The sequence below is a fragment of the Chiloscyllium punctatum genome, chromosome 29, assembly GCF_047496795.1.
Source record: "Chiloscyllium punctatum isolate Juve2018m chromosome 29, sChiPun1.3, whole genome shotgun sequence".
Taxonomy (NCBI): Eukaryota; Metazoa; Chordata; class Chondrichthyes; order Orectolobiformes; family Hemiscylliidae; genus Chiloscyllium; species Chiloscyllium punctatum.
Window position 1 is genome coordinate 65,558,565 of NC_092767.1, and position 22,500 is coordinate 65,581,064.

At 54.8% G+C, this 22,500-nt stretch overlaps 1 protein-coding gene across 8 annotated transcripts in view; it reads right to left on the reverse strand.

The window, feature by feature from the left end:
• The window catches only part of LOC140454485 (homeobox protein Meis1-like), a 442,925-nt gene that overhangs the window by 64,807 nt on the left and 355,618 nt on the right, over positions 1-22,500 (reverse strand). For all 8 annotated transcript variants that reach the window (XM_072549266.1, XM_072549267.1, XM_072549268.1 and 5 more), the window contains exon 8: positions 5,150-5,295. In XM_072549266.1, coding sequence (XP_072405367.1) covers positions 5,150-5,295 — 146 coding nt within the window. The remainder of the gene's footprint in view (positions 1-5,149; positions 5,296-22,500) is intronic.

Consider the following 22,500-nt stretch of genomic DNA (forward strand, 5'->3'; position numbering starts at 1 on the left):
TGTGTATATGTGTGTGTTGGTCTGTGTGTGTGTATGTACATGTGTGTGTATCTGTGCGAGAGAGAGTCTGTGTGTAGATGTGTGTTGGTCTGTGTGTGTGTGTATGTACATGTGCGTGTATCTGTCTGTGCGAGAGAGAGTCTGTGTGTATATGTGTGTGTTGGTCTGTGTGTGTGTATGTACATGTGCGTGTATCTGTCTGTGCGAGAGAGAGTCTGTGTGTGTGTATGTGTGTGTTGGTCTGTGTGTGTGTATGTACATGTGCGTGTATCTGTCTGTGCGAGAGAGAGTCTGTGTGTATATGTGTGTTGGTCTGTGTGTGTGTGTGTGTGTATGTGCATGTGTGTGTATCTGTCTGTGCGAGAGAGAGTGTTTGTGTGTATGTGTGTGTGTGTATGTGCATGTGTGTGTATCTGTGCGAGAGAGAGTCTGTGTGTGTATGTGTGTGTTGGTCTGTGTGTGTGTATGTACATGTGTGTGTATCTGTCTGTGCGAGAGAGAGTCTGTGTGTAGATGTGTGTTGGTCTGTGTGTGTGTGTATGTACATGTGCGTGTATCTGTCTGTGCGAGAGAGAGTCTGTGTGTATATGTGTGTGTAGTTCTGTGTGTGTGTATGTACATGTGCGTGTATCTGTCTGTGCGAGAGAGAGTCTGTGTGTGTGTATGTGTGTGTTGGTCTGTATGTGTGTATGTACATGTGCGTGTATCTGTCTGTGCGAGAGAGAGTCTGTGTGTGTATATGTGTGTATTGGTCTGTGTGTGTGTACGTGCATGTGTGTGTATCTGTCTGTGCGAGAGAGAGTCTGTGTGTATATGTGTGTATTGGTCTGTGTGTGTGTACGTGCATGTGTGTGTATCTGTCTGTGCGAGAGAGAGTCTGTGTGTGTATGTGTGTGTTGGTCTGTGTGTGTGTGTATGTGCATGTGTGTGTATCTGTCTGCGAGAGAGAGTCTGTGTGTATATGTGTGTGTTGGTCTGTGTGTGTGTATGTGCATGTGTGTGTATCTGTGCGAGAGAGAGTCTGTGTGTATGTGTGTTGGTCTGTGTGTGTGTATGTGCATGTGCGTGTATCTGTGTGAGAGAGAGTCTGTGTGTATGATTGTTGGTCTGTGTGTGTGTGTATGTGCATGTGCGTGTACCTGTCTGTGCGAGAGAGAGTCTGTGTGTAGATGTGTGTGTTGGTCTGTGTGTGTGTATGTGCATGTGTGTGTATCTGTGCGAGAGAGAGTCTGTGTGTATGTGTGTTGGTCTGTGTGTGTGTATGTGCATGTGCGTGTATCTGTGCGAGAGAGAGTCTGTGTGTATGATTGTTGGTCTGTGTGTGTGTGTATGTGCATGTGCGTGTACCTGTCTGTGTGAGAGAGAGTCTGTGTGTGTATGTGCCTGTGTATGTGTGCATGTGTGTGTATCTGTCTGTGCGAGAGAGAGTCTGTGTGTGTATGAGTGTGTGTATGTGCATGTGTATGTGTCTGTCTATCTGTGGTGTGTGTGTGTGAGTTTGTGTTTGTGTGTATGTATCTGTGTGTGTGCATGAAGAGTCTGTGTGTGTCTATGTATGTGAGAGAGAGTCTGTGCATTTGTGTGAGTCTGTGTATGTGTGTGTGTGCCTGTATATGTGAGTATATTTGCACATTTGTGCGTGTGTGTGTGTGTGTGGATATAGGGGCATGAGGCAGAATTCTCGAGTGCAAACTGTATTTGAAGATGTTTTGAAAGCTTCAGACATGACCTTCCCATTTGCTTGTTTGCTCTCACTGGGCTGTGCTGGGAAAAGGGGGGAGATGGGTGAGCGATATAGTCCAAATCCACGGACCAGTGGGACACAAAGCAGCGGGGAGTTCCTTTGGAATTGAGGGAAGGTTCCGGGTGGTGTTTGCAAGCGTTTCATTTCAGAAAGAAACCCTTGGGGATCAATTTCCGATGGTTAAGCCCTGTCTGATTAGCTCCCTCTCTGCCTCCTTGTTCAGCTCCGATCGCAGGTCCTTCACTTAACTCGCCACCATGAGGATTCATCCACATTGTGACCAAACACCTCGCTGCGACCTGAAGGCTGTCACCCTGTTGTGCACAGGCGACTCTGTTTGTGGGAGACAAGCAATCCAGAGGCCTACGCTAATATCCCATTGGGTTCGATTGGCAGCTGGTGGAACTTAAATTGAACAAATACAAATCTCCAAATGAAAACCAGTCTCAAAGACAGCGATCTGCGAGAGCTAGTTTCGATTTTTCTTAAAAAATGTCCGTTAGGGAGGGAAATCTGCCATCCTTACCTGACCTGGCCTACACATGACTCCTAATCAAAACAACATGGCTGACTCTTGAGGGCCATTTGGAATGAGCAGCCATCTAGGCCCTGTCAATGGTGTCCATGTCCCATGAAAGAATTTTATTTTTAATAAAACCGCAGGCAGGAGGAAGTAAATTGGGAATACCAATCCTGGCTGTCATGAGGAAGACAGCTATCAGAGGAGGACATTCAGCCTTTTCAGCCTGTTCTATCACTCACTGAGGACGTGACTATCTTGGCCCCATGACATTTTCACTGCTGGGTGTACAGCCAGACCATCGCAGAAGGGATGGATTACACGGGGGAGGCCAGGAACCATCGATAAGCGGCATTTTCCGATCTGCCCCAACCTCCAATCGAACTGTAAAATCCCTTACCACCACCAGCCCCCTGCCCAGCAAGTGCAGGAAGGTGACATCACAGGTGTGACATCGTCCCCACCCCAATGGAGCTTTGCCATTGGTTGAATGGCCTGTCACATCCTGATGAGGTTCGGATACTGAAGAGGGCGTTCATTCCCCATCGATCACAGACAAAGGTTCATGACCCTCACAGATCCGATAGAGAGGTTCATGACCCTGCTAGACCCTGGGAAAAGGTCACGACACTGTAAAACCACAGGGGAAGGGTCGTGAACCTGCCAGATCCTGAGAAGAGGTCGTGACCCTGTCAAACCCTGGGAAGAGGTCATGGCCCTGACAAATCCTGGGGATTTTCAGGTGATTCGCTCCAATCAGGTGATTTCGGAGCGTCGCTCTGAAAGCTAGTGCTTCCAATTAAACCTGTTGGACTATAACCTGGTGTTGTGTGATTTTTAACTTTGCACACCCCAGTCCAACACCGGCATCTTCCAAATCTTGAGGAGGTAGTCATCACCAGGTCAAACTCTGAGCAGGGGTCATGACCTCATCAAACTCCAGGAAGGGGTCATGACTCAGATGAACTCTGCGCAGGGGCTCACTGGGTGGTAACAAACCCTAAAATGTTGGTGTGGTCCCTTCAAACACTGCCAATGTGGTGGATTGTTGATGAGGGGAGAGTGATGGAAACCAGGAGATACATGTGGCTGGGAAAAGAGATGACAGGAAAGGGGGGGGGAAGGTCAGAGGAGGTCGTAGGGCAGGGAGAGGTGACCGAATCCTTCTTTCTTGACCTGAATGGATGTCCTGGATCCAATGGGGTGGGGGTGGGTGGGTGCTGCAAAGTACGTAATGAAAAAAGAAACAAGAGCGGATGATGAATTCTTTGAAGAGGTTAATCCAGGACAATGCCTTGGACATTGCTCTGGGGACCCGGGAGAGTCTGAAATGGGGCCGACCCCTGGCACCAGGAGGCTTGGCCTCATCCTCAAACCCCTCCACGGTCTCAGGCAAGCTCCGCCCGCTCTAGAACCTTCCAGGATGTCTACCCGACTCCCAATCCGGCCTTCTTGAACACCCCCGATTTGCTCCCTCTGCCATCGGTGAAGGAGGCAGATTTCCTTCACTTAGGGAGCAAAGGTCAGTCAGGAGGAGCTTTTGAAGACAATCCACGATGGTGTAATGGCCGCCGCTTATAAATGGTTCCCAATTCCAGTTTATTCATGAATTGAATAAAAGATCCACCAGCTAAACCCCCAATGTGATTTGAGCATAGGGTCCCGACTCATCAGCCAGGGATCTGTGGTTGATAAGTCCGATGATATTACCACTAGGCCACAATCCTCACTGGGCCACCCAGGAAGAGCAGATAAACTAAAGTAAGCATTATAACTCAGGATGACCCGATGGAAGGAACCTATCCCTGGATCTGTTCCCTTAATCTCCAACCTCCTATTCCGCACAACCGAACAACTTCCCCGCCACCAAAATCACCGGGACTTTCTTTTGTCTCCTGCTGTTTCTTGTGACTACCACAGTGTGGGAGAAAGTGAGGATTGCAGACACTTGGAGGTCAGAGTCGAGAGTGTGGCGCTGGAAAAGCACAGCATCTGAGGAGCAGGAGAGTCGACAGTGTAGCCAAACAAATATTCATGTGAAGCCCATCATGTAGGGAGGGAGGGAGGAGCTGAATTAAAATGGTGTTGGAGGGGAAATAAAGCACTCGAGCCCCCCCCCCCGCGGAGCCCACTTCTCTCTGAAGGCATCCAAAGCATTGACAGACACTGCATGCTCCCTCTCCAAGGACACCCAGGCGGCACGGTGGCTCAGTGGTTAGCACCGCAGCCTCACTGCGCCAGGAACCCGGGTTCGATTCCACCCTCAGGTGACTCTGTGTGTGTGTGGAGTTTGCACATTCTCCCTGTGTCTGTGTGGGTTCCCTCTGGGTGCTCCGGTTTCCTCCCGCAGTCCAAAGACGTGCAGGTTCGGGTGGATTGGCCATGCTCGATTGTCCATTGTGTTCAGGGATGGGTAGGCTCGGTGGCTTAGCCATGGGAAATGCAGGGTTACAGGGATTGAGTGAGATGCTTTTCGGAGGGTTGGTGTGGACCTGTTGGGCCGAATGGCATGTGTCCCCACCGTAGGGATTCTATGAATGGAACCGCAAACTGGGCTCAAGTGATGAGTTCTAGTCGGACAGGTCGTTGCCTGTTACCAAGGGAACCCATAACGAGCTTCCCGAAGGAGATTAATTAACGATTCCTGACAGGCCTTGTAAGGGGTTATCCCAATCCCCCGAGGAGGAGGAGTGTGAGAAACCAACACGTAATAGATGGGCCAAGTGGCCGATTTCTGTGTGGTAAACTCCTCGTGACACACAGAGGGTTGGGATGCCCTGAGAGATTTTGGATGGGGTTTGGGCGGTGAGGGGTGGATTGTGGAGTCTGGGGGGTGGTGGGGGCAGGAGAGCAGAGGTATCCCCCCCTTTACCCTTGACTCTTACCGTGAGGTGCTGGAAGAGCCAGGCACGCATGATATTGGTGGCCACTTTGGGAAAAATGCCCCTTTTTTTTTGACGCCGCTTGTCCTTGTCCAAATCGTCATCGTCGCCTGTGCCAGGCGATGCCATGCTGTTGTCTAACGCATCACCTGGTGGGGTGGGGGGGGGGGGAAGAGAGATCATGGAATCAGTCACCAAAAAAGTGCCAAGTGTGTGCACCAGTGTCCAATCAGATCCAACTGCGCAGCCTTCAACTCTACCCCCTCTTGACCTCCTCATGGGCAGGAGGTCTCCAACTTACAAATGGCAGTCCAGAGGTGCTCGTACTTACCAACGTGGTCCAGTACAAGACTCACCGTATTAACATTTCCAGATCTGCCTGTCTACCCAGCTCCCAACACTCTGCGGAGCATTCCAGAAGGTCACCTCTGAGGGGGTAAAAGGAAGTCTCCTCCACCTTCTCAGGATGGGTTAGGAGGCACAGCAAGGCCATTCAATCTGCTGTGTGCACACTGTTTCTCTGAGAATTTGGATTCAGAGCCAATCTACTGCCTTCCCTTCCTTCTTTTACCCATTGTTTCTGTTTAACTAACCTTCCAATGCCCTTCTTGAATGTTTTAATCGAACCTGTGTCCACCATATTTCCGGGCACCATATTCCAGACCCAAAATGCCTCCAAAGCCCCAGCCCGCTGCCTCTCGATCCTGTCATAGGCTTCTCCATATCTACTCAGTCCTGCCCTTCACCATTTTCAAATCTTCGATCAACTCTCTCCCCAGCCTTTTCCAAAGGCAAAGAGTCCCAATCTTTCTCTTCCTTCCTGAAGTGATTATTTCAACTGAGATTCTACCAGAAGGCAGGGCAAGTGTTCCCGAGGCACTATCTAAGCCCTATTGGATAATGAGTACAGTAATAATATCACGCCATCTTATTTGTTGTTTTATTCATGGGATGTGACATGTATTGCCCATCCCTAATTACCCAGAGGGCAGTTCAGAGTCAACCTCAAATAAACCTGTTGGACTATAGCCCGGTGCCGTAGGAATTCTGACTTTGTCCACCCCAGTCCAACCCTGGCATCTCTACATCCTGTTACTTCCTGCTGCTAGAAGATCCTGTGAGACAGTCTATTTTCCCAAATTTGCCGTGGGGTCTGGAGTCGCGTGTCAGCCAGACCAGGGAAGGACGGCAGTTTCCTTCCCGAAAGGGCATTAGTGAACCCAGATGGGATTTTCCCGACAATCGACGATGGCTTTGTGGTCATTTGCGGGTTCTTCATTCCAGATTCTTAACTGAATTCAAATCCCACCATCTCCTGTGAAAGGGGGATGTGAACCCTGATCCCCCAGGATATTAGCTGAGTTTCTGCATTAACAGTCCAGAGGTATTACCATGAGACCATCACCTCCCCAAGAACTTACAAAACCGGGCCCATGAGGAGAAACACTCTCTGATTATTCACCCGGTCAAATCCCCTCAGAAGCCGAGTTGTAACATGGCCCAGACCGAAACCCTTCCAAACAGATGAAGAAGGAACCCTGATGTTTTCTTATTTTAAAGGGAGGTGTTAGCTGTTATGTTCTGGATGCAATTCGATTGGTTAAGCTACTCAACTTTTAGCCGCGCACACTTTATTCAAACCCTAAAAGTAAAATGCAGACAAAATTAAAAGTAAATAAAAGAATTGGCTGAACTGTAACTCTATTTAAATGCTTAATAAAATAAAATATACATTAACGTCCACTAATTAACTGTTCCAATATAGTATCATCCCCTAAACACACCCTTGGCAAAGGCAAATTCAGTAAAATAGACTGTCTCACAGGCAATTCTAGCAACAGGAAGGGAATCCCAGCTTTTAGCTGTAACAGAGAGAGATGCTGGTGTTGGACTGAGGTGGACAAAGTCAGAAGTCCTATGACACCAGGTTATAGTCTAACAGGTTTATTTGAGATCACATGTTTTCGGGAACATCGCCCGACGAAGGGGCAGCACTCTGGAAGTTTGTGATTTCAAATAAACCTGTTGGACTGTCACCTGACGTAGTGTGACTTCTGACAAAGAGAGGGATAAGAGCCCAGCAACTGCGGAAAGCTAAAACGAAAGAGCCTGGCTCTATGGGAGCTTGGCCCCACCCAGCCAGGCTGCTTCTATTGTTCCAACCTCAAAAACAACTCAAGGCCTCACAAGTTGTTTACTTTATTGACTTTGGTACAGACCGCTTAGCAACTACGTCTCAACCTCCGTTCATTAAAAAGAAACGCAGGACAAAATTCACCTCTTACATCCGTTGTATCGTCACAATTGTTTGAGTAAAGTCACCTCACATTCTTCCAAATTTCTTCCTTCATAAGCTCAGGAGTCCATTTTTTGAACAGAATCTATTACACCTTCTCAAGTGAGGAGCCCAGGACTGCCCCCATGGTACTCCAAATGCAGTCACAAAAACATCTGAAAAGGTTTATAGCTCATTAGAAAACATGCAAAGGGAAGAATTTTCAAAGAATCTTCCGTGAGATCTGGGGAACACGGGCTGGAGCAGCGTTTATACCCCATCTGTAACTACTGTTCTGGCGGTGGTGGTGACCCACTGCAGTCCTTGTTGTGTTGGTACATCCATAGTTTTCCAGGACTGGTCTAATCCTTGTATTTTTAACCCTGTCCACCATCTCCAAGGCCCGAGTCAGGAGGGTGAGGGAATACTCCCCACTTGCCCCTGGATGGGGGCAGCTCCAACAACACTCAAGAAGCTCGACACCATCCAGGGACAAAGCAGCCCCCCCGCTTGATTGGGACCACATCCACAAACATCCCCTCCCTCCCCCACCGACGCTCAGGACCAGGAGGGTGCACCATCTACAAGATGCACTGTGGAAATTTATCAAAGCACCTCAGACAGGACCTTCCAAACCCATGACCACTACCATCTAGAAGGACAAGGGCAGCAGATACACGGGAAGTTCCTTCCGAGCCACTCGCCGTTGGAAATATATCGCCGTTCCCTCACTGTCGCTGGGTCAAATCCCTGGAATTCCCTCCGTCGGGGCATTGTGGGTCAACCCACAGCACACGCACGGCAGCGGTTCAGGGGGCAACTAGGGATGGGCAGTAAGTGCTGGGGTCCTGCCAGTGACCCCCACACCACAAGGATCGCACGTCACAGGATCATCGGTGGCTCAGCCGAGGGGAAAGAGTCTCCAAACCAGAAGGTCGTATGTTCCAAACCGACAGCGGTCAGCACCGACCGCAGCTGATCCTTCAGTGGGATACTGTATCGGGGTCAAGGTGCAGTATCGGGGTCATGGGGTCACGGTGCTGTATCGGGGTCAAGGTGCAGTATCGGGGTCACGGTGCAGTATCAGGGTCACGGTGAAGTATCGGGGTCATGGTGCTGTATCGGGGTCACGGTGCAGTATCAGGGTCACGGGGTCACGGTGCAGTATCGGGGTCACGGTGCAGTATCAGGGTCATGGTTCAGTATCAGGGTCACGGGGTCATGGTGCAGTATCAGGGTCACGGTGCAGTATCAGGGTCACGGTGCAGTATCGGGGTCACGGTGATGTATCGGGGTCACGGTGCAGTATCGGGGTCACGGTGAAGTATCGGGGTCATGGTGCTGTATCAGGGTCACGGTGCAGTATCAGGGTCACGGTGAAGTATCGGGGTCACGGTGCAGTATCGGGGACACGGTGAAGTATCGGGGTCATGGTGCTGTATCAGGGTCACGGTGCAGTATCGGGGTCACGGTGCAGTATCAGGGTCATGGGGTCACGGTGCAGAATCAGGGTCACGGTGCTGTATCAGGGTCACGGTGCAGTATCAGGGTCACGGGGTCACGGTGCTGTATCAGGGTCACGGTGCTGTATCAGGGTCACGGGGTCACGGTGCTGTATCGGGGTCACGGTGCTGTATCAGGGTCATGGTGCAGTATCAGGGTCACGGGGTCACGGTGCTGTATCAGGGTCACGGTGCTGTATGAGGGTCACGGTGCAGTATCAGGGTCACGGTGCAGTATCGGGGTCACGGTGAAGTATCGGGGTCACGGTGCAGTATCGGGGTCATGGTGCAGTATCAGGGTCACGGTGCTGTATCAGGGTCACGGTGCAGTATCAGGGTCACGGTGAAGTATCGGGGTCACGGTGAAGTATCGGGGTCACGGTGCAGAATCGGGGTCACGGTGCAGTATCGGGGTCACGGTGCAGTATCAGGGTCACGGTGCAGTATCGGGGTCACGGTGCAGTATCAGGGTCACGGTGAAGTATCAGGGTCACGGGGTCACGGTGCAGTATCAGGGTCACGGTGAAGTATCGGGGTCACGGTGCAGAATCGGGGTCACGGTGCAGTATCAGGGTCACGGTGCAGTATCGGGGTCACGGTGCAGTATCAGGGTCACGGTGAAGTATCAGGGTCACGGGTTCATGTTGCAGTATCGGGGTCACGGTGCAGTATCAGGGTCACGGTGCAGTATCAGGGTCACGGTGAAGTATCAGGGTCACGGGGTCACGGTGCAGTATCGGGGTCACGGTGCAGTATCGGGGTCACGGTGAAGTATCGGTGTCACGGTGCAGTATCAGGGTCACGGTGAAGTATCGGGGTAACGGCGCAGTATCGGGGTCACGGTGCAGTATCAGGGTCACGGTGCAGTATCGGGGTCACGGTGAAGTATCGGGGTCACGGTGAAGTATCGGGGTCACGGTGCAGTATCGGGGTCACGGTGCTGTATCGGGGTCACGGTGAAGTATCGGGGTCACGGTGAAGTATCGGGGTCACGGTGCTGTATCGGGGTCACGGTGAAGTATCGGGGTCACGGTGCAGTATCGGGGTCAAGGTGCAGTATCGGGGTCACGGTGAAGTATCAGGGTCACGGTGCAGTATCGGGGTCACGGTGCAGTATCAGGGTCATGGTGCAGTATCGGGGTCACGGTGCTGTATCGGGGTCACGGTGCAGTATCGGGGTCACGGTGAAGTATCGGGGTCACGGTGAAGTATCGGGGTCAAGGTGCAGTATCGGGGTCACGGTGAAGTATCGGGGTCACGGTGCAGTATCAGGGTCACGGTGATGTATCGGGGTCACGGTGCAGTATCAGGGTCATGGTGCAGTATCGGGGTCACGCTGCAGTATCGGGGTCACGGTGCAGTATCAGGGTCACGGTGCAGTATCGGGGTCACGGTGCAGTATCGGGGTCACGGTGCAGTATCAGGGTCACGGGGTCACGGTGCAGTATCGGGGTCACGGTGCAGTATCAGGGTCACGGTGAAGTATCCGGGTCACGGTGCAGTATCAGGGTCACGGTGATGTATCGGGGTCACGGTGCAGTATCGGGGTCACGGTGATGTATCGGGGTCACGGTGAAGTATCAGGGTCACGGTGCAGTATCGGGGGCACGGTGCAGTATCGGGGTCACGGTGCAGTATCGGGGTCACGGGGTCACGGTGCTGTATCAGGGTCACGGGGTCACGGTGCTGTATCAGGGTCACGGTGCAGTATCGGGGTCACGGTGCAGTATCGGGGTCATGGTGCAGTATCGGGGTCACGGGGTCAGGGTGCAGTATCAGGGTCACGGGGTTACGGTGCTGTATCAGGGTCACGGTGCTGTATCGGGGTCAAGGTGCAGTATCGGGGTCACAGGGTCATGGTTCAGTATCAGGGTCACGGTGCAGTATCGGGGTCACGGTGAAGTATCGGGGTCACAGTGCAGTATCAGGGTCATGGTGCAGTATCGGGGTCACGCTGCAGTATCAGGGTCACGGGGTCATGGTGCAGTATCAGGGTCACGGTGCAGTATCGGGGTCACGGTGCAGTATCAGGGTCACGGTGCAGTATCGGGGTCACGGTGCAGTATCGGGGTCACGGTGCAGTATCAGGGTCATGGGGTCACGGTGCAGTATCGGGGTCACGGTGCAGTATCAGGGTCACGGTGAAGTATCCGGGTCACGGTGCAGTATCAGGGTCACGGGGATGTATCGGGGTCACGGTGCAGTATCGGGGTCACGGTGATGTATCGGGGTCACGGTGAAGTATCAGGGTCACGGTGCAGTATCGGGGTCACGGTGCAGTATCGGGGTCACGGGGTCACGGTGCTGTATCAGGGTCACGGGGTCACGGTGCTGTATCAGGGTCACGGTGCAGTATCGGGGTCACGGTGCAGTATCGGGGTCACGGTGCAGTATCGGGGTCACGGGGTCAGGGTGCAGTATCAGGGTCACGGGGTTACGGTGCTGTATCAGGGTCACGGTGCTGTATCGGGGTCAAGGTGCAGTATCGGGTTCACAGGGTCATGGTTCAGTATCAGGGTCACGGTGCAGTATCGGGGTCACGGTGAAGTATCGGGGTCACAGTGCAGTATCAGGGTCACGGTGAAGTATCGGGGTCATGGTGCTGTATCGGGGTCACGGTGCAGTATCAGGGTCACGGGGTCACGGTGCAGTATCAGGGTCACGGTGCAGTATCAGGGTCACAGTGCAGTATCGGGGTCACGGTGCAGTATCAGGGTCACGGGGGCACAGTGCAGTATCAGGGTCACGGTGCAGTATCAGGGTCACGGGGGCACGGTGCAGTATCGGGGTAACGGTGCAGTATCAGGGTCACGGTGCTGTATCGGGGTCATGGTGCAGTATCAGGGTCATGGTTCAGTATCGGGGTCACGGTGCAGTATCAGGTTCACGGTGAAGTATCGGGGTCACGGTGAAGTATCGGGGTCATGGTGCTGTATCAGGGTCACGGTGCTGTATTGGGGTCACGGTGCAGTATCAGTGTCACGGTGAAGTATCGGGGTCACGGTGAAGTATCGGGGTCATGGTTCAGTATCAGTGTCACGGGGTCAGGGTGCAGTATCGGGGTCACGGTGAAGTATCGGGGCCACGGTGAAGTATTGGGGTCAGGGTGCTGTATCAGGGTCACGGTGAAGTTTCGGGGTCACGGTGCAGTATCGGGGTCACGGTGATGTATCGGGGTCACGGTGCAGTATCGGGGTCACGGTGAAGTATCGGGGTCACGGTGCAGTATCAGGGTCACGGTGATGTATCGGGGTCACGGTGCAGTATCGGGGTCACGGTGAAGTATCGGGGTCACGGTGCAGTATCGGGGTCACGGTGAAGTATCGGGGTCACGGTGCAGTATCGGGGTCACGGTGATGTATCGGGGTCACGGTGCAGTATCGGGGTCACGGTGAAGTATCGGGGTCATGGTGCAGTATCGGGGTCATGGTGCAGTATCGGGGTCATGGTGAAGTATCAGGGTCACGATGCAGTATCGGGGTCACGGTGAAGTATCAGGGTCACGGTGCAGTATCGGGGTCACGGTGCAGTATCGGGGTCACGGTGCAGTATCGGGGTCACGGTGCAGTATCGGGGTCACGGTGATGTATCGGGGTCACGGTGCAGTATCGGGGTCACGGTGCAGTATCGGGGTCACGGTGCAGTATCAGGGTCACGGTGAAGTATCGGGGTCACGGTGCAGTATCGGGGTCACGGTGCAGTATCGAGGTCATGGTGCAGTATCGGGGTCACGGTAAAGTATCGGGGTCACGGTGCAGTATCGGGGTCACGGTGTGGTATCAGGGTCACGGTGCAGTATCGGGGTCACGGGGTCACGGTGCAGTATCGGGGTCACGGTGCAGTATCGGGGGTCACGGTGCAGTATCAGAGTCACGGTGCAGTATCAGGGTCACGGTGAAGTATCGGGGTCACGGTGCAGTATCAGAGTCACGGTGCTGTATCAGGGTCACGGTGAAGTATCGGGGTCACGGTGCAGTATCGGGGTCACGGTGCAGTATCGGGGTCAAGGTGCAGTATTGGGGTCACGGTGCAGTATCGGGGACATGGTGCAGTATCGGGGTCACGGTGCAGTATCGGGGTCACGGTGCAGTATCAGGGTCACGGGGTCATGGTGCAGTATCAGGGTCACGGTGCTGTATCAGGGTCACGGTGCAGTATCAGGGTCACGGTGCTGTATCAGGGTCACGGTGCAGTATCAGGGTCACGGGGTCATGGTGCAGTATCAGGGTCACGGTGCAGTATCGGGGTCACAGTGCAGTATCAGGGTCACGGTGCAGTATCAGAGTCACGGGGTCATGGTGCAGTATCAGGGTCACGGTGAAGTATCGGGGTCATGGTGCAGTATCGGGGTCACGGTGCAGTATCAGGGTCACGGTGCAGTATCAGGGTCACGGGGTCATGGTGCAGTATCGGGGTCACGGTGCTGTATCAGGGTCACGGTGCAGTATCAGGGTCACGGGGTCATGGTGCAGTATCAGGGTCACGGTGCAGTATCGGGGTCACAGTGCAGTATCAGGGTCACGGTGCAGTATCAGAGTCACGGGGTCATGGTGCAGTATCAGGGTCACGGTGAAGTATCGGGGTCATGGTGCTGTATCGGGGTCACGGTGCAGTATCAGGGTCACGGGGTCACGGTGCAGTATCGGGGTCACGGTGCAGTATCAGGGTCATGGTTCAGTATCAGGGTCACGGGGTCATGGTGCAGTATCAGGGTCACGGTGCAGTATCAGGGTCACGGTGCAGTATCGGGGTCACGGTGATGTATCGGGGTCACGGTGCAGTATCGGGGTCACGGTGAAGTATCGGGGTCATGGTGCTGTATCAGGGTCACGGTGCAGTATCAGGGTCACGGTGAAGTATCGGGGTCACGGTGCAGTATCGGGGACACGGTGAAGTATCGGGGTCATGGTGCTGTATCAGGGTCACGGTGCAGTATCGGGGTCACGGTGCAGTATCAGGGTCATGGGGTCACGGTGCAGAATCAGGGTCACGGTGCTGTATCAGGGTCACGGTGCAGTATCAGGGTCACGGGGTCACGGTGCTGTATCAGGGTCACGGTGCTGTATCAGGGTCACGGGGTCACGGTGCTGTATCGGGGTCACGGTGCTGTATCAGGGTCATGGTGCAGTATCAGGGTCACGGGGTCACGGTGCTGTATCAGGGTCACGGTGCTGTATGAGGGTCACGGTGCAGTATCAGGGTCACGGTGCAGTATCGGGGTCACGGTGAAGTATCGGGGTCACGGTGCAGTATCGGGGTCATGGTGCAGTATCAGGGTCACGGTGCTGTATCAGGGTCACGGTGCAGTATCAGGGTCACGGTGAAGTATCGGGGTCACGGTGAAGTATCGGGGTCACGGTGCAGAATCGGGGTCACGGTGCAGTATCGGGGTCACGGTGCAGTATCAGGGTCACGGTGCAGTATCGGGGTCACGGTGCAGTATCAGGGTCACGGTGAAGTATCAGGGTCACGGGGTCACGGTGCAGTATCAGGGTCACGGTGAAGTATCGGGGTCACGGTGCAGAATCGGGGTCACGGTGCAGTATCAGGGTCACGGTGCAGTATCGGGGTCACGGTGCAGTATCAGGGTCACGGTGAAGTATCAGGGTCACGGGTTCATGTTGCAGTATCGGGGTCACGGTGCAGTATCAGGGTCACGGTGCAGTATCAGGGTCACGGTGAAGTATCAGGGTCACGGGGTCACGGTGCAGTATCGGGGTCACGGTGCAGTATCGGGGTCACGGTGAAGTATCGGTGTCACGGTGCAGTATCAGGGTCACGGTGAAGTATCGGGGTAACGGCGCAGTATCGGGGTCACGGTGCAGTATCAGGGTCACGGTGCAGTATCGGGGTCACGGTGAAGTATCGGGGTCACGGTGAAGTATCGGGGTCACGGTGCAGTATCGGGGTCACGGTGCTGTATCGGGGTCACGGTGAAGTATCGGGGTCACGGTGAAGTATCGGGGTCACGGTGCTGTATCGGGGTCACGGTGAAGTATCGGGGTCACGGTGCAGTATCGGGGTCAAGGTGCAGTATCGGGGTCACGGTGAAGTATCAGGGTCACGGTGCAGTATCGGGGTCACGGTGCAGTATCAGGGTCATGGTGCAGTATCGGGGTCACGGTGCTGTATCGGGGTCACGGTGCAGTATCGGGGTCACGGTGAAGTATCGGGGTCACGGTGAAGTATCGGGGTCAAGGTGCAGTATCGGGGTCACGGTGAAGTATCGGGGTCACGGTGCAGTATCAGGGTCACGGTGATGTATCGGGGTCACGGTGCAGTATCAGGGTCATGGTGCAGTATCGGGGTCACGCTGCAGTATCGGGGTCACGGTGCAGTATCAGGGTCACGGTGCAGTATCGGGGTCACGGTGCAGTATCGGGGTCACGGTGCAGTATCAGGGTCACGGGGTCACGGTGCAGTATCGGGGTCACGGTGCAGTATCAGGGTCACGGTGAAGTATCCGGGTCACGGTGCAGTATCAGGGTCACGGTGATGTATCGGGGTCACGGTGCAGTATCGGGGTCACGGTGATGTATCGGGGTCACGGTGAAGTATCAGGGTCACGGTGCAGTATCGGGGGCACGGTGCAGTATCGGGGTCACGGTGCAGTATCGGGGTCACGGGGTCACGGTGCTGTATCAGGGTCACGGGGTCACGGTGCTGTATCAGGGTCACGGTGCAGTATCGGGGTCACGGTGCAGTATCGGGGTCATGGTGCAGTATCGGGGTCACGGGGTCAGGGTGCAGTATCAGGGTCACGGGGTTACGGTGCTGTATCAGGGTCACGGTGCTGTATCGGGGTCAAGGTGCAGTATCGGGGTCACAGGGTCATGGTTCAGTATCAGGGTCACGGTGCAGTATCGGGGTCACGGTGAAGTATCGGGGTCACAGTGCAGTATCAGGGTCATGGTGCAGTATCGGGGTCACGCTGCAGTATCAGGGTCACGGGGTCATGGTGCAGTATCAGGGTCACGGTGCAGTATCGGGGTCACGGTGCAGTATCAGGGTCACGGTGCAGTATCGGGGTCACGGTGCAGTATCGGGGTCACGGTGCAGTATCAGGGTCATGGGGTCACGGTGCAGTATCGGGGTCACGGTGCAGTATCAGGGTCACGGTGAAGTATCCGGGTCACGGTGCAGTATCAGGGTCACGGGGATGTATCGGGGTCACGGTGCAGTATCGGGGTCACGGTGATGTATCGGGGTCACGGTGAAGTATCAGGGTCACGGTGCAGTATCGGGGTCACGGTGCAGTATCGGGGTCACGGGGTCACGGTGCTGTATCAGGGTCACGGGGTCACGGTGCTGTATCAGGGTCACGGTGCAGTATCGGGGTCACGGTGCAGTATCGGGGTCACGGTGCAGTATCGGGGTCACGGGGTCAGGGTGCAGTATCAGGGTCACGGGGTTACGGTGCTGTATCAGGGTCACGGTGCTGTATCGGGGTCAAGGTGCAGTATCGGGTTCACAGGGTCATGGTTCAGTATCAGGGTCACGGTGCAGTATCGGGGTCACGGTGAAGTATCGGGGTCACAGTGCAGTATCAGGGTCACGGTGAAGTATCGGGGTCATGGTGCTGTATCGGGGTCACGGTGCAGTATCAGGGTCACGGGGTCACGGTGCAGTATCAGGGTCACGGTGCAGTATCAGGGTCACAGTGCAGTATCGGGGTCACGGTGCAGTATCAGGGTCACGGGGGCACAGTGCAGTATCAGGGTCACGGTGCAGTATCAGGGTCACGGGGGCACGGTGCAGTATCGGGGTAACGGTGCAGTATCAGGGTCACGGTGCTGTATCGGGGTCATGGTGCAGTATCAGGGTCATGGTTCAGTATCGGGGTCACGGTGCAGTATCAGGTTCACGGTGAAGTATCGGGGTCACGGTGAAGTATCGGGGTCATGGTGCTGTATCAGGGTCACGGTGCTGTATTGGGGTCACGGTGCAGTATCAGTGTCACGGTGAAGTATCGGGGTCACGGTGAAGTATCGGGGTCATGGTTCAGTATCAGTGTCACGGGGTCAGGGTGCAGTATCGGGGTCACGGTGAAGTATCGGGGCCACGGTGAAGTATTGGGGTCAGGGTGCTGTATCAGGGTCACGGTGAAGTTTCGGGGTCACGGTGCAGTATCGGGGTCACGGTGATGTATCGGGGTCACGGTGCAGTATCGGGGTCACGGTGAAGTATCGGGGTCACGGTGCAGTATCAGGGTCACGGTGATGTATCGGGGTCACGGTGCAGTATCGGGGTCACGGTGAAGTATCGGGGTCACGGTGCAGTATCGGGGTCACGGTGAAGTATCGGGGTCACGGTGCAGTATCGGGGTCACGGTGATGTATCGGGGTCACGGTGCAGTATCGGGGTCACGGTGAAGTATCGGGGTCATGGTGCAGTATCGGGGTCATGGTGCAGTATCGGGGTCATGGTGAAGTATCAGGGTCACGATGCAGTATCGGGGTCACGGTGAAGTATCAGGGTCACGGTGCAGTATCGGGGTCACGGTGCAGTATCGGGGTCACGGTGCAGTATCGGGGTCACGGTGCAGTATCGGGGTCACGGTGATGTATCGGGGTCACGGTGCAGTATCGGGGTCACGGTGCAGTATCGGGGTCACGGTGCAGTATCAGGGTCACGGTGAAGTATCGGGGTCACGGTGCAGTATCGGGGTCACGGTGCAGTATCGAGGTCATGGTGCAGTATCGGGGTCACGGTAAAGTATCGGGGTCACGGTGCAGTATCGGGGTCACGGTGTGGTATCAGGGTCACGGTGCAGTATCGGGGTCACGGGGTCACGGTGCAGTATCGGGGTCACGGTGCAGTATCGGGGGTCACGGTGCAGTATCAGAGTCACGGTGCAGTATCAGGGTCACGGTGAAGTATCGGGGTCACGGTGCAGTATCAGAGTCACGGTGCTGTATCAGGGTCACGGTGAAGTATCGGGGTCACGGTGCAGTATCGGGGTCACGGTGCAGTATCGGGGTCAAGGTGCAGTATTGGGGTCACGGTGCAGTATCGGGGACATGGTGCAGTATCGGGGTCACGGTGCAGTATCGGGGTCACGGTGCAGTATCAGGGTCACGGGGTCATGGTGCAGTATCAGGGTCACGGTGCTGTATCAGGGTCACGGTGCAGTATCAGGGTCACGGTGCTGTATCAGGGTCACGGTGCAGTATCAGGGTCACGGGGTCATGGTGCAGTATCAGGGTCACGGTGCAGTATCGGGGTCACAGTGCAGTATCAGGGTCACGGTGCAGTATCAGAGTCACGGGGTCATGGTGCAGTATCAGGGTCACGGTGAAGTATCGGGGTCATGGTGCAGTATCGGGGTCACGGTGCAGTATCAGGGTCACGGTGCAGTATCAGGGTCACGGGGTCATGGTGCAGTATCGGGGTCCCGGTGCAGTATCGGGGTCGTGGTGCAGTATCGGGGTCAAGGTGCAGTATCGGGGTCATGGGGTCATGGTGCAGTATCAGGGTCATGGTGCAGTATCAGGGTCACGGGGTCATAGAGCAGTATCAGGGTCACGGTGCAGTATCAGGGTCACGGTGAAGTATCGGGGTCATGGTGCAGTATCAGGGTCACGGTGAAGTATCGGGGTCACGGTGCTGTATCAGGGTCACGGTGCTGTATCAGGGTCACGGTGCAGTATCAGGGTCACGGGGTCACAGTGCTGTATCAGGGTTACGAAGTCAGAGTGCAGTATCAGGGTCACAGGGTCACGGTGCAGTATCGGGGTCACGGTGCAGTATCGGGGTCACGGTGCAGTATCAGGGTCACGGTGCAGTATCAGGGTCACGGGGTCATGGTGCAGTATCAGGGTCACGGTGAAGTATCGGGGTCATGGTGCAGTATCGGGGTCACGGTGCAGTATCAGGGTCACGGTGCAGTATCAGGGTCACGGGGTCATGGTGCAGTATCAGGGTCACGGTGAAGTATCGGGGTCACGGTGCAGTATCAGGGTCACGGTGCAGTATCAGGGTCAGGGGGTCGTGGTGCAGTATCGGGGTCACGGTGCTGTATCGGGGTCACGGTGCAGTATCGGGGTCACGGTGCTGTATCAGGGTCACGGTGCAGTATTGGGGTCACGGTGAAGTATCGGGGTCACGGTGAAGTATCGGGGTCATGGTGCTGTATCAGGGTCATGGTGAAGTATCGGGGTCACGGTGAAGTATCGGGGTCATGGTGCAGTATCGGGGTCCCGGTGCAGTATCGGGGTCGTGGTGCAGTATCGGGGTCAAGGTGCAGTATCGGGGTCACGGTGCAGTATCAGGGTCACGGTGCTGTATCGGGGTCATGGGGTCATGGTGCAGTATCAGGGTCACGGTGCAGTATCAGGGTCACGGGGTCATAGTGCAGTATCAGGGTCACGGTGCAGTATCAGGGTCACGGTGAAGTATCGGGGTCATGGTGCAGTATCAGGGTCACGGTGAAGTATTGGGGTCACGGTGCTGTATCAGGGTCACGGTGCTGTATCAGGGTCACGGGGTCACGGTGCTGTATCAGGGTTACGAAGTCAGAGTGCAGTATCAGGGTCACAGGGTCACGGTGCAGTATCGGGGTCACGGTGCAGTATCGGGGTCACGGTCCAGTATCGGGGTCACGGTGAAGTATCGGGGTCACGGTGAAGTATCGGGGTCACGTTGATGTATCGGGGTCACGGTGCAGTATCGGGGTCACGGTGAAGTATCGGGGTCACGGTGAAGTATCGGGGTCACGGTGCAGTATCGCGGTCACGGGGCTGTATCGGGGTCACGGTGCAGTATCGGTGTCACGGTGCAGTATCGGGGTCACGGGGTCACGGTGCTGTATCAGGGTCACGGTGCAGTATCGGGGTCACGGTGCTGTATCAGGGTCACGGTGATGTATCGGGGTCACGGGGTCAGGGTGCAGTATCAGGGTCACGGGGTCACGGTGCAGTATCGGGGTCATGGTGCAGTATCAGGGTCACGGTGCAGTATCAGGGTCACGGTGAAGTATCGGGGTCATGGTGCTGTATCGGGGTCACAGTGCAGTATCGGGGTCACGGTGCAGTATCGGGGTCACAGTGCTGTATCGCGGTCAGGGTGCAGTATCGGGGTCACGGTGCAGTATCGGGGTCACGGTGCTGTATCGGGGTCACGGTGCAGTATCAGGGTAACGGTGCTTTATCAGGGTCACAGGGTCAGGGTGCAGTATCAGGGTCACGGGGCCACGGTGCAGTATCGGGGTCACGGTGCAGTAGCAGGGTCACGGTGCTGTATCAGGGTCACAGGGTCACGGTGCAGTATCGGGGTCACGGTGCTATATCGGGGTCATGGGGTCACGGTGCGGTATCGGGGTCACGGTGCAGTAGCGGGGTCACGGTGCTGTATCAGGGTCACAGGGTCACGGTGCAGTATCGGGGTCACGGTGCTATATCGGGGTCACGGTGCAGTATCAGGGTCATGGGGTCACGGTGCGGTATCGGGGTCACGGTGCTGTATCGGGGTCACGGTGCAGTATCGGGGTCACGGGGTCATGGTGCTGAATTAGGGTCATGGTGCAATATCGGGGTCACGGTGTTGTATCAGGGTCACGGTGCAGTATTGGGGTCACGGGGTCACGGTGCAGTATTGGGGTCACGGGGTCACGGTGCGGTATCGGGGTCACGGTGCAGTATCAGGGTCACGGGGTCACGGTGCTGAATCAGGGTCACGGGGTCACGGTGCTGAATCAGGGTCACGGTGCAGTATCGGGGTCACGGTGCAGTATCGGGGTCACGGTGCAGTATTGGGTCACGGTGCAGTATCGGGGTCACGGTGCAGTATCGGGTCACGGTGCATTATCAGGGTGACGGTGCAGTATCAGGGTCACGGTGCAGTATCGGGGTCACGGGGTCACGGTGCAGTATCAGGGTCACGGTGCTGTATTAGGGTCACGGTGCAGTATCGGGTCACGGTGCAGTATCGGGGTCACGGGGTCACGGTGCAGTATCGGGGTCACGGTGCAGTATCGGGGTCACGGTGCTGTATCAGGGTCACGGTGCAGTATTGGGGTCATGGTGCAGTATCGGGGTCACGGTGGGTGCTGTGTTGCTATTTGAAGGAATGGTCAGTGATGTCTCCCTGTGGTCCTGGCTGAACCTTTAGCCCAAACCCAGCACCAACCCCCCCACAGATTCAACCATCACACTCTCACCATTCTGCAGTGTGTTGATGAAATGTTCCAGTGACTCATGGTGTTTGCAGCTGTCCCTGGGTCAGAGTTGGTCCTGATTCTGCTGACAGTGCGAGGGCTGTCAGAGAGATGGGGGTCCACCTTCTCACTGTCACCCACCCCCTAAACAAACACCCACCCACACAGGCACAAACATGGGTATCGTACATTGACACATACAGGTACAGACACACACACACATGGACACAAACACACACACACACACACAGGCACAAACATGGGTATCGTACATTGACACACACAGGTACAGACACACACACACATGGACACAAACACACACACACACACACAGGCACAAACATGGGTATCGTACATTGACACACACAGGTACAGACACACACACACATGGACACAAACACACACACACACACACAGGCACAAACATGGGTATCGTACATTGACACACACAGGTACAGACACACACACACATGGACACAAACACACACACACCCACCCACACAGGCACAAACATGGGTATCGTACATTGACACATACAGGTACAGACACACACACACATGGACACAAACACACACACACAGGCACAGGCACAAACATGGGTATCGTACATTGACACATACAGGTACAGACACACACACACATGGACACAAACACACACCCACACACACACAGGCACCATAATGCCACACACACGTGTACACATACAGACACACACAGATACAGACACACACACACCCCCACGGATACCTGCATAGCCACACGGTACAGACACACAGGTATATAGATGCACACATACATAGGGATGTAGACACTCACACGTATACAGACAAACACACACATATGTATATAGACACATACACAAGCATACAGGCACACAGATAGAGATACATACATATACACATGTACATGGATACTGACAAGCATAAACATAAATACACACAGAGAACACATACACAGATGCATATGCAGACAGACACAGACACACATACACACACACACAAACACACATACACAGATACACACACATAGACCCACACACGGACACACATATACACACACAAATACACATACAGACACTACAGATACACACACAAACAGACACATGTACACGTACACACATAGACAGACAGACAGACAGACATACAGAGAGACAGGTACGCACAGACACATGCACACATACACAGACACAGACATACACACGCACCCACACACACAGACACACACACCCACACACACAGACACACACACCCACACACACACACGCACACACACACACACACACACGCACACACACACACAGACACACACACACACAGATTTGCAAACTGCACTGACCAAGCTGCCTATTAGTAATTTATGATATTCACCTCCTCCCCAATCAGAGCCACCCTCCTCATTTCCGTTTTTTTAATTCACAGATCGG